This window comes from Panthera onca, chromosome E3, assembly GCF_046562875.1.
Source record: "Panthera onca isolate mPanOnc1 chromosome E3, mPanOnc1 haplotype 2, whole genome shotgun sequence".
In the NCBI taxonomy this organism is placed as follows: domain Eukaryota; kingdom Metazoa; phylum Chordata; class Mammalia; order Carnivora; family Felidae; genus Panthera; species Panthera onca.
This window is the reverse complement of record NC_138354.1, coordinates 36214306-36227443: the sequence shown is the minus strand read 5'-3', so window position 1 is coordinate 36227443 and position 13138 is coordinate 36214306. Positions and strand designations below refer to the sequence as shown.

Below are 13138 nucleotides of genomic sequence, written 5' to 3'. Positions count from 1 at the left end.
ATTTCACAAGTGTCTGACTCATTGGGCATAACCAGCACAGTTAAATTACAAAATTACTATTTGGTCCCTTTTTTATTGAGTACAATTCAAGGCTGCTTCAAGCCTCCCAAATTTAATCCCCCTAGCTCTTTGCCAAGAACATTACCTTTTATTTTCAGTGTTAAACTGTGTAAGATACCCCTAAGGCTACATGGAAAGTTACTCTCTGTGATAGCAGCTAACGGAGTGTATCAATTGTTCATGATTTCCCATTCTCCTGTAAATTGGGAGAGGCAGGGAGAGCAGTGGAATGAGAATTTTGTTCCGTCAGCACTTTGTTGCCTCAGCTTTAGCCCAAGCAGTGCCTGTTTTGGTAATTAATTATAGTGTGTTTGTAGCTCTTCATTCTGAGTTACCATTTAGCAACCTGTCAAGTCTCCAGCTAATGAGCCTATCCCATAGAATTCGATGCATTTATTTTATTTTATTTTTAAGCATCAAGACGATACTGGTTTCTCTTAGGTCAGATGGAGTTAAGAGGGAGATTCTAAACCAGTTTATGGGAAGGGAAAGGCTTTTCTCCTCTTTGCACACATGTTCATGCCAAGAATGAGCCTGATTAGAGCCTTTCATTGACGTTTTTGTGTAACAAACCAGAAATAGGAATATCCCAATTGTTGTAATTATGACTTAATATTTGAAGGATGAAATACCTCACTCATAAGCGACCTTGTCAAAGTGGTGGTAAATATCACATCTAGATTGGGATTTTCATCTCGGCTACAGTTAAAATGAGAGTGGATCCAGGATGCCTTCTCTTTTTGCTGTTGCCTTTTCTTTTTCTTTCTTTTGTTAATGGTAGACTTGTAGGAGCTCCATAATTTCTACAGAAGAAGGGTTTAGGCACAGCCATATGGTTTTCTGGCTTTTTTCATCAGAAGTAGGTTTAAACCATATTGACATATTGCAGTTTAACTGCCCAAATCACAATGATGTGTACCCATTTGTGTATGGGGTCAGGAATGAGGTTGGAGAAGGAAATGGATCACCAATGCTTGTGGTTCATTCTAAACAACAAAATGCTAGAAATTCAAATTCCTTCATTTAATAACGTGACATTTCTTCTTCACCAAGATATCATCTTTTGAGTATGATTTATTCTCATATCACCCATTGACCAACATGTTATCTGTTATTGATATCTGCTATCTTTTTATAATAAAGATGCAAAGATTCTGTGCACAGATCTCTACTGCCCTCCACAACAGACAAGGAACCTTGTATTTTATGATCCTTTAGCCAGGGTTTACACTGACTCAAAAGATCATATTTTCTTTTACTTATTGGCCATCAGTTCTCCAAAAAACTTAGTTCTAAGAATGGGTGCTTACTCTTATTCAGGTGTACAGACCAAGGCCAGTGGACTGACAAGTTTCCCAAATGTATGTGTTTCTTGTGCTGCTTGTAGAACTCTGAATTGAGATGAGCCGCCCTTCATCGGGCATGTTTCAGACATCTTGCAGTGCCAGGAAACGTCTCTCTGTGTTGATACCTATGACCCTCCATAGAATTGTCATTAGCTAGTCATCAAATGTTGTAACCATTTAATTCAATTTTTAAGTGACTACAATATCAGCAAAATGAGAAAACGTCTTCCAGCCTTGACCTCTGATAATAGCACACATGTTAATATGAAGTTATTTTAATCCCCCAAAAGGCATGATACAAGTATTTTTTCCCCCCAGCCATTCTTGTTTCTTTATAGATTCACACTTTTGAGTATTCAGAGCTTGCTTTTCCTTTCAGGGAGAGGATTGCTATGGAGAGAAGTGTTATTGATGAGGGCTGATTAAGCAAATTAATGAATTGAGACAGCTGAATAGTAAGTGAGAAGAATTTGAGGAGTGGAATTGGTTTTTGCTCATTGACTGTAAAGTGTATGAGTTAAAACCACAAGGGTACCTGATGGAACAAGCTGGATTGCTGAGTTAAGTGAAGAAAGAATATTTGGAATTGCATTTTTTTTTCTTTTCTAAAGAATAGTCCTGTGCTGGCTATTCACAGCTTTTCTTGCAGATATTTCCCTTATTTTCCAAGTCATCTGCAATAGCTCAAGTGAATCCATTTAACCAATATGTGCTGAATATACATCATATTCCAGACACAATGTTAGGCACTTAATGCTACCAGTAGAAAGATACTACTTAATATATCTGATGACCGAATGTTCTCCGTTCTAATAGACCCCATTGTCCTCTGCTGGGGGTGCTAACTATTCATCCCTGGAAAGCATCTCTGGAAGGCATTTAGTTTACTCTCTTCAACTTGACAAATATTAAAAATTAGACAGCACCACGTGTTGGCAAGGATGTGGAGTCAGTGTGCACTATAACATGATGCCAGGGGGTTGTATACTGATGCAACTACTTTAGAGACCAACTTGGCAACATTACAGAAAGTTGAAGGTGCCCACACATTCATCCCTAGGGGACACATATACGAATATCAATTTTACCATTGTGGAAGCAAAGGGAAGAGAACAATCTACCAAACAAACACTAATTGCCCATCAATACGGAAATAGAAAATAACCATAGCAAAATTTATGTCTGGACTGCCATGCTATACTTAATACTCTTATGCTAGACCTCGGTGTATCAGCATGGATAAATCTTAAAACCAGAATATTGAACCACCACAAAAAGTAATCTGCAGAAGAAGACATAGAGTATGATGTTATTTTGTACATTTATTGCATATGGAAAATATTATATATTCTCATGGGCTCTCTGCATGTATGGTAAAACAAGAGAAACTGGCATCTGGATGGGAGATCCTGAGTTCCGCAGTGCAGCCCCCTCTTTTGAGGAGTGGGAAAAGAGTTGCAATCAGGGAGAGCAACTGAGAGAGATTCAGTTATATTTGTTATATTTATGTTGCAAGCTGCAAAGTGGACATATGGCATTTGTTGTAGCATCTTCTGTATTTTTTATGGCTGATATATTACATAAGAAAAAAAGTACATCCAAGATGCTGTGTGTATGTGTGTGTGTGTGCACTGTTTTTTGAGCATCAGACTGCTTTCTTTTCAGATGATTAGATGCCTTTAATCATTTTCAGATTATTTTCAGGCTTTTATGCAACCCAGATCATTTTTAGGGTTTTATGCAAAAACAAGGGCCATTTTAAGTGCAGTGTCTTGGCAAGATTGGGGCAGATGGGCAAAGTGATGAAGTACTCTTGGTCTATAAGACAAAAGCTGGACAAGTGGAGCTGTTCCCTAATGTCTTTGATCAATGTAAACTGCTAATTGAAAGGCATGGGTCTCTTTTCCAAAAGAAATGATTTTCTTCCCTACTCAATTACTGGGATAATTGCTTCAACTCTCAATATTCCTTTAACTGAGCAGATTCAGTGTTAGCAACTAAGGCTCTCATTTCATATTAAACCACCAAGGCATTCCAGCTAACAACCCCTCTCTTGGGTCTTTCTGTTGCAATGTTACTGACTTCACATGGACCTTCCTCTGTTTTTCAGTGTGTATGATGAGGTCAGATGTGTTTCAGAAGCTTAGGTGTCTTCTAGACTTAGCAGCTACTTGAAAACACCATTGATAATAAACACGTGACAAAAGCATTTTCAAGTCCATGCATTCTCCCTCTCTCCTAGCCGGTGTCCCTGTTTTTTGTCTAGCCTGCACTTTCTCCCTGCCCCCAAATGCCATTAACATTAACACGTGTTCTCCTTGGCACCAGCAGGAGGTCTGCAGAGGGATCAGGTTTGAAATGTGCATTGGGGAGCCTTGGATCAGACAAGAGCTGTGATGTGGAGTATGAAGTGTGTCAGGCAAACCGAATAAGCTCCAGTCGATACTGACGGGAAAAAGCAGGGTAAAACTAATTTTGATGAGAACATGTCATTACACTGCAGAAGAGGTTCGAAAAGGATAAACTCCACACAAAAAAACGTAGCTTTTAATTTCACTTTCAAGGTTATCAAGGGCTTGCTGTGTGTGTTGTGTTTAGGGATATAAAGTTACATGAGCATTGGTCCTTACTCTGCAGACCTGTTGGGCATAAGAATCCCCTGGAAATCTTAAAAAGACAGAGATTCTTGGGCCACCTCCAGGGATTGTAATTCAGCAAGTCTTGGGGGAGGCCCTGAGTTTTCCTTTTTAGCAAACTCTCAGGAAATGCTGATTTTGCTGGTCTGTGGAAAGACAATTGGAAGGCCCTCACGTAGATTTTGATGAAATAGAAGAAGAAATTCAAATTAAAACCAACCAAACAAACAAAAAAACAAGAAACAACAACAACAACAAAAAACCCTCTTTTGTTCAATGCGCTGAGGAGACATAATGGTAGAGTTTTTAGCAATATTGCAGAAACATAGGAAAGGGAACAAACAACTCTGTCTTGCAGAGGCAACCTGCAGAAAGGAGGTGGTTTTTGACCTGGATCCTAGATAATGAAGAGATTCCTAGGCAGAAAAGAGTTAGTATTCCAGTTGAAATGGCATCAACAAAGTGAATGATGCATTTGAGAATTAGGGAGTACCTTAGTATGAATGGGTCTGGAGGTGGAAGGGGAATGATCACAGATGGCCTGAAAAAATAGGCTACAGCTGGCTTTTGAAAGGGTTTGTTGAGTCTTTCTAAGATGTTCAACATAGTGTTATGTTGTGGGGAGCAGTGGAGCTCTCAAAAGCTTATTTGTGGAAGGGTGGATGGAGGAAGACCAATTAGCAGGGACTCAAACCCCAAAAGAGAAAGGAGGGTTTGCCTGGATTTGTTCTTGGAGTACACCAGGACGTGACACAAAACATTCCAACCTAAAGGCAAATCCAGGGGTGCCTGGGTGGCTCAGCTGGCTGAGTTTCCAACTCTTGATTTCAGCTCAGGTCATGATCCCAGGGTTGTGGGATTGAGCCCCTTGTCGGGCTCTGTGCTGAGTGTGGAGCCTGCTTAAGATTCTCACTGTCTCCCTCTGCCCCTCTACCCTCCTTGTGCTCTCTCTCTAAAAAAAAAAAAAGATAATAATAACTTGAATGAATTAATGAATGGAAAACCGTCAAGGTTGGAGACAAAGCATCCTCTGGGCATAGATCGGAGAAAATAGTCAAGAACAGTGAGCAAGATGCATTTGTAAAGATGCTTATAAGTAACCAAGAAACTGAAGACTCACTAAGTGTTTAGAATATATGACTACATGTTCAAAGTTCATTCCTGACATTTAGAAAAGGCCCGTAGAAGAAGAACCTAAGTAAGCTTAGCCTTGTACCACCTCTTAGTTCGTTATGTTGCCTCCACAATTAGAACGTATGACAGGGCTTGTGGTCAGGTACCAACTACTATTATTCCCTTGGTTGTGTGAATAAATAGAAATGTCATTAGAGACGTAGTCTGTTTCGTGGTGCCCTTTTTATCTTCTTTGTAAGATGAAGTGGAAGTACGACAAAGAGAGAAGGGTATCAAAATACCAAGACTTTGGTTGTAAAAACTGACCCTAGGCACAAAATGGAAGTTAGGACCTCTCGCTTACCAAGTCAGCGGTAGCCATAAGAGGGAATGGAGCCATGTAGTACAGTCAGGAGGGTATGTGAAAGCAAATAAGTCTTGGAACCAAAATGAGACCCCAAGTCCTTCACCAGTGTTTTGAATATTTATTAAAAAGCTACCTGTCTATTGTTTTCTTCACACCTGTGCTTCTTCATTCCCCTCTCTCACAGAATCCTCCCACATTCTTCTTTCTAGCCCTCCTCCTTTTGTTCAGGTTTATACCTTGCAGAGCCTGTAATCGATCTCCTCGGCAAAGACTGAACCTGCCTTGGAGTACGGGGTGGGTAGAATACAAAACTGACACACGACAAAGCCAGGATTCTCTTTAACAGACAGGACGGGTCATTGCAGGGAAACTATTTCAGTAATCTTGTCCCAGCACATAAATAATTCATTATTTTCTGTTCTCAAATCACTAGATTCCTAGACTTTACTCCAAAAATAAAACTCTTCTACTTTGAGAGTTCAAAAACAAGAAAGTAGACATGAAACTTTATTCTTTAGTCATCCAACCCAGTGATTTCAAGATAAGAACACATTTCAATAATAATAATAGTAATAACAATAATAGTAATAGCAGCAAATAGGGTACCACTTAGGGAGACTATTTGTTTTATTTTAAGAAGTTTAGACATTTTACAAAATCAGCAGCATTTTAGGAAAGTAATAACATTCTCAGACCCAAAAGTGTAGGAAGGATATTATCTCAAAATAAAAGCAAAAAAGCTTAATTAAAAATTTAGCTTTAGTTTCAAAATCCCCTACTGTCTTCTTTTTATCCTGGACTAAAATACACATCATTACAACTTGTGTGGGTCAAAGGAGTGCATTTGGAATCAGTGATCTAAGTTGTGTATTTTGTTTTGTTCATGATGGAAAATTCTGAACTGACTTTTAAAGCCTTTAGATAATGCATGAAATCCTTAAGAAAGGTTGCCACCTAGAAAACTTTGTTATGTGCAACCTCTTTTTAAATTTATTTTTACTGTAAGGTGTGTTTGAAAATACAAACAGAGACACTCACTACTCCAAATCATTGTTGGGAGTCCAGTCCTTAGTTCTGATGCTATGTAAACAATTCTCATCAAAACAAGAGGCACATTTTGGGTTTTTCCTTTTGGTAATAAATTCAGCATCTCAGAATCTAAGGTTAACCATCATCCTCAATTCCAGTGTCACTGTTGGGGTGAGTCTTACAAATACCTATACTAATGACTTAAATAATATGTATGTATCCATTGTAGATAATAGGAAAATAGAGAAAACACAAGACAAGTCATTTGTAATGGTATCACTTTTTTTTTTGTATACACACACACCCTAACACAGATTTACTTTAACATTTACTCAGTACATGGTTAGTGACTATATTTTAGGAACTGTCAGGTGTTAGAGATACAGCTGACATCGTTCTTTAGATAATATTTTGTGGTCCAGAATTTTTTTTTATTTAATAAGATATTATGGGCATGAAATTTATTATTCTTCCTCACGGTATGAAGACAACCTAGTATTCCATAATCTTTTTCATTAATAAGATCATTCTAGCTTCTCAAATTTTGCCTCTTATTTACTATTTTGGTATTTTTCACAAGTGGGTTTGCTTTGTGTCATTGGTAAATGGAACAGGTGACAATTGTGCACTGAAAAATTTCAGGTACAACTAAATTCTCTCTTTTTTGTGTGAAGTCCCCATTTCTTTCTGACAGGCTCCTTGCCTTCAGGTAACTTAGTGTTAACACATTGCATGAAAAAGCTAACCCATTTTGTTCTCTTCGAGCAATGTCTAAATCAAGTGAAGAATACCCTGAAAGAGGCAGTCAGGAAGAAAAGAGGGAGTGATATTGGCTAGCACAATATTTCTGGGTAAATACAGGAATAAAAGGATGGAAATAGAAGCTAGAAGTCAATACTTTTGCATAAAATAATCCATTTCTCTTTTTCCTTCTTCAGTCTCTTTTTCTACATAATATGCATTTTCTTTATATTAAAAAATGGCTTTGCTCACCGTGTCTCTGATGGTTCTTTATGACTTCAATCTCTTCTCATTATTTTTTAATGCTTCATGAAATGTAAACCACCTTCTACCACTTTCTGTTTTGTGCATGGGGTGGCTGATGGACTTCAGGTTTCAAGGTGTGATGAACCAATAAAAAATATATCAATAGTTGCATAATAATGAAAAGCTACTGATGGGTCTAAAAAGGAGAAAAGATTCCAAATCCTGTCCATCATCTCCATGTATGCTTATCCTTTCATCTCCATCTTTGGGTTAAACAGAAAATAGATAGTGCAAAACATGTCTTTTACAAAGGACTTTGTTAAAAAGCTTGAGATTTCCAAGATTATGACTTTTGTATGCATACAGCTTGGCATACAAAGGATCCAAATAAGGAAACAGGTCCTTAAGGATCATTAACTTCTTGAAAATATCTAAAGGTCACACTGTTTTAAACTTAGGGGGAAAGAAAACCCTCTAGTTAGAGTCTGTATTATCTGGTTTAAAAAAAAATCACTGACTTGCTTTTAGTATGAGCTTGTATTTGATGATTGCATTCTAACCAGCAGGAACAATTCCAAAGGGAGTTTCCCATAAAGCAATCAGGTTTTAGCTTGGAGATGTACTAAATGCAGATGTTTGTGAATTCCCATTTTAGTCTTGTAAAGAAAGGCATGAAGCTACTTTAGGGGAAGCTGAGTGAACTTTTGACTTTCTCTTGATCGTGCATGGGGGTGGGAATGCTCCTTCTGGAACATCATTGGTTCCCGAATGTGGTTTTGTACAAGGAATCACTCTCTTGAGGCAGTTACTCTTTTTAGTGATCCCCGACCCCCCAGTAACCCAGAACTTTCTGTCAGCTGGAGAGTTTCCCATTTCTGAGAAACTAATGAAGTTTAAGAGAAGAAAGGCAAAAAGAAGGAGGAGGAAGAGGAAGGCAATGAAGGGAAATATATACAATACATACATACTTACCAGTTACTACGTATCACTTACCCAGAATGCCCTCAGCTTTAGATTTTCTCAGGACCCACCCTATTCGATACCTTTATCCTGGTGTAATTAACAACATGCCCACTCTTACTCACAAGTGTCCCAGTTTGATCGATAAATTATATAGTCACTTTATAATAGCCTTCTTAGAGTAATAAAATATAAAGACTAAAAATCCTTGAGCTTGGATCAGTCAGATTTGCAGTTGGATTCTGATATCCCTGCTTGCTGCTTCGGAGAAGCTTAGCGAGTTATTTAACACTGCTGTATGTCATTTAACTTATCTAAAAAGTGGGAATATAGTGATGTTTTCCCCATACTAGTGTGGAGAAAATTAAGTATGATAATATGTGTGAAATACTTATCGAAGTATCTGTGAAATAGTAAGTACTGTTTTCACATTAGCAAATATTAATTCTGATTTTCCCATTGAAGTCTTGCAATGCTACATGTTGCAGCCTCCAGGACCTTTAATTCATAGAAATAAAGATAGGTCCTGACCAGCCTCCAGAAGTGGACACAGGGAATGATTTACCATGATAAGAGGATGGGCATAGGGAGTAGTTTGTAGAAATAAGTAGAAAATAAAACAGGACAGATAGGTATCCTATAAACTTAAAGGGAATACAGGTCCTGGGGCATTTCTGTAAGCCTGGATACTGATTGGTGTTCAAATCAGTAAGTAACCAAGGCAAAATAGGAAAGTAAGATTCAGGCCAACTCTTCATCTTCACTGATTTCTGATTCTTTTTTTCCTTTTTAAACATTTCTTTTAAATTGAATAATGTTTGATTTTGGGACATTGAAGCTAAGTTGGCAAGTGGAACAGAAGTACATGTTTACCTTGATTTGTGTGTCTGCCACTAAGGCCATTGATTGAACATTTTCAGAGCCCTTCTATTATAGACTGAATGTTTGTGTTCCCCTAAATTCATATGTTGAAACTCTGCATATGATAATTTTTGGAAGTGGGCTTTTGGGAAATAATTAGGTTTAGATTGGATCTTGAAGATGGGAGACCCTTATGGGATAAGTGCCCTTTTAAGAAGAGGAAGAGAGACCATTCATATTCATATTCTCTCTCTCTCTCTCTCTCTCTCTCTCTGTAATAGGAAGACACAGTTAGCAGGGGGCTGTCTACAAGCCAGAAAGAAGCTCTTTCCAGGAACAAAAGCTGTTGGAATACATTGGACCGTGTAAGAAAAGGAGATTAATGTGGAATTTTGTGCACAGGAAACCTGGGGAATTAGAGAACAGGAGAGGAGAAAAACTATAATCAGAACCTTTTATCTTAATTCTGATGTTTCAGGATTAGGGTTTTTATCCTTCTCAAAACAAATTCTGACATAACAATCATCAAATTTTCAAAGCCATATGAATCTTTAGAGTTCCATTTTGAATGAATAGAAACGTATAAGAGGCTACACAGAATTACTAACTACCTAATGCAGGTGGGTTCTGAAGTCACAGGAGCTGATTCCTCCACAGGAATTCAGGAGGAAAATTCAGAATGTGGGTGCTTCCCTTACGCACTAAACACAAACCAGCACACACATTCAACCCAGGAGTTGCTTATGTCCTCTCAATATCTGGGAGCCTGCTTACTAAATATTAAGATCTACAAAGTAAGGGACATACTTAACATGTGGAGGCTGTAAGATTTAGTCATATCATCCTCTGAGTTAATCCTACAGGTTTGAAAATTATCACCTTGGGGCGCCTGGGTGGCTCAGTCGGTTAAGCGGCCGACTTCAGCTCAGGTCACGATCTCACAGTCCGTGAGTTCGAGCCCCGCGTCGGGCTCTGGGCTGATGGCTCAGAGCCTGGAGCCTGCTTCCGATTCTGTGTCTCCCTCTCTCTCTGCCCCTCCCCTGTTCATGCTCTGTCTCTCTCTGTCTCAAAAATAAATAGAACGTTAAAAAAAAAATTAAAAAAAAAAAAAATTATCATGTTGATAATTTACCAGTCTCCTTTCTTTTTGGTTGACGTTGATGATGATGATGACGACGAACACAGTGATGATTTTTTTTATAGGACTCTTAGACCACCCAGTGTTCTGCTTTCACAGGGTGCTAAGGAAGAAGTTCAGTGTTTGTCTGGAAGACATTGTTCTGTCCAGAATTTCACAGACAAAGCAAAGAGAGTTAGCAGCATGCGGTAGGACAGTCAAGGAGAGAGAGTATGGATTTCCCCTGGGTTTTGCTTGAGAAGATCAGTGCCTTCTCCCTCATGGGCACTACTGAGATCTAGCACTGTTTGAAACAGAAATCTGAGATCCCAAGATGGTTCCCTTGGACTTTCAGATGTTTCCTTTGCATTTTAATTGTTCCATATACTCATACCTCACCTCTGATACCTATAAATATCTACGGTTGTAGTTGATGCACGTCCAGCTAGCTTTGCAATGAGGATTTAAGAGCTTCATGGTAGTATTTGCCGTGAATAATTGCTACCCAAGCATATTGGATCACCTTGTATAACTTTTGCAGGCTGGTTTTAATTTCAGGTTTGACTGTTATATTGTAGCTTTGCAAAGCAATAACCAAAAAAAATCATAATTTAGATTAGGAGAAACAAAACAAATGATGATGGGAATATTACCATAACCGTAATTTTACAGCACAGAGTAATTATTTGGTTCAGTAATGTTCAGTAATTATTTCAACACCAAAATCCCTCTCCACCCCAGCCCCTCAACAAACTAAACCACAGTTACACTACCAGCAACTAATTTATAAGGCAATTTCAGAATCTCATGACTTCTTGTCTTCTCTGAGATTTACAGTCACTAATAAAAGGCCCTAACTTCGAGAGGCATGAATTAAAACTCATTTATAAAGAGAGTAGAAAATTCAGGATTATTTTTTCTACTTCTCCTTCTATTCAGAGGGGTTCATATTCTTGTAGACTTGGACCTAAGTGGGTGAAGCCCTGTTCCAAATGCCTACCAGACACTCATTAAACGTGGCAAAAGTAAATGAATGAATTCACACATGTGTTTAGGCAGAGCCTTACAAGTAGACCAGTTGACTTCATCATTTTTCTTCTTACACTCTTTTGACTGAGTGTTTGAGGAAGCATTTTGTGTTTCTTTGTTTTTTACTGAACCAACCGAAGTTGTATTCTCTGTGTTTGTAACTTGCTCTTGACTCTTTGCTCACATCCAATGATTGAGTCCAACAGATGCCCCTGCCCCTGCTAAATATTTCTTAAATCTTTTCACTTCTCTCCATTCTCCTTCTGCTGGAATTCTGTGATCTCCTCTTCACTGGTCTTCCCTTCCTTCAGCTTTGCCGTCACCAGTCTCTTCCCATATAGCAGCCACAATGCTGATTTCTAATGTGGGAAGCTGATCAGTCGCTCTTGCTGAAATTCTTACCATTTCTTTCCCTGATTATAGGATCAAGTCTAAAATTCTATCATTGGCCCTCAAGCTACTGTCTCTGCTTTGTCTCCCCTGTCCTGTATCCCTGCCTCATATCACTTTCTCACATATCCACAGTCTTTTAGTCTGTGTATATATCTGTGTTTCTGTCTGCAGCATGTATGTCTCTAAAACCGTTTTATAAAGTTAATGTTATTGTTCCTTAAGATTATAGGTATCATTTCTTCTGGGAATCTTCTCAGTTAAATACCCCTCCTTGTCCTTTCCCAACCCCATGGGATTGCCCCAATATTGTGTTAACGTGATTTTTGAATCCCCCCTACCAGGCGGCAACTGTATGAAAACAGAACCATGTCTATCCTGGTCACCAGTTTGTGCTCAGCATTAGCAGAATAGGCACTTAATGATTATTGGGTGAATGAATGAATCACTTTTATCCGGATGAATAGCTCTAGATGATTTTGTTTCTCACTTTTACCTTCCTTCCTTCCTTCCTTCCTTCCTTCCTTCCTTCCTTCACCTTTGTCTATGACCAAGCTTCTTTACCTACTAGCTTTTAACACTTCATAAAATATTCTTTAAAATTTAATTTAGAAAACAGCTGAAATAGCCCATCTCTTCCATATTCTAGGTCCCCTGAATTCCCAAGAATTTGCTTGTTTGGAAAGCCAATTCTTCTTTATATTTGAATAATTTTTCAAGAGGAGAAAAGAGCATTTGTAAGAACACCAAGGCATCCAGTTAACAATCAGGTACTTTGAATATTCCTGCAACAGCAACAGTTCCTGTAGACTGGCTCCATGCTATCATTAGTACTAAAATTATCCCCTGTGAGCTAGATCTAGAGTTGTTTCTCAAAACCAGGGATTCTTTGTCTTTAAGGACTTGAAAGTGGCCAAATATACTGAGATAGAGTTGAACTGATTTCTTCAACCAAAATGGTTAAATTGTTTGGGTTCTTAAAAGAGTTAACAGAATATGATGATTCAGAAATTCCATGTTCCATAAAAATAGTGCTATTAAGAAGAAAGCCATACTTCTCAGTAACCTCAGTGACACTCTGCTCTGTTTGACTTCCCTGGCTGCAGCTGGTTTTGAGTATAATGCCATTGATTTTGAGAGATTTCATAAAGATAATTAGATATACTGGAGCGTGTTCTATATTCTCAGCATTTCGGAGGCTATGCAAAGCCACCCAAACTTTTGAAATATGTACCTGGCATTA

At 38.4% G+C, this 13138-nt stretch overlaps 1 protein-coding gene across 24 annotated transcripts in view; it reads left to right on the top strand.

The window, feature by feature from the left end:
* The window catches only part of RBFOX1 (RNA binding fox-1 homolog 1), a 2063692-nt gene that overhangs the window by 1306615 nt on the left and 743939 nt on the right, over nucleotides 1-13138 (top strand). For 22 of the 24 annotated variants that reach the window (XM_060648405.3, XM_060648402.3, XM_060648403.3 and 19 more), the window contains one exon: nucleotides 9641-9724. The exons of the other annotated variants lie outside the window; for them this stretch is intronic. In XM_060648405.3, coding sequence (XP_060504388.1) covers nucleotides 9641-9724 — 84 coding nt within the window. The remainder of the gene's footprint in view (nucleotides 1-9640; nucleotides 9725-13138) is intronic. 24 annotated transcript variants of the gene reach the window in all.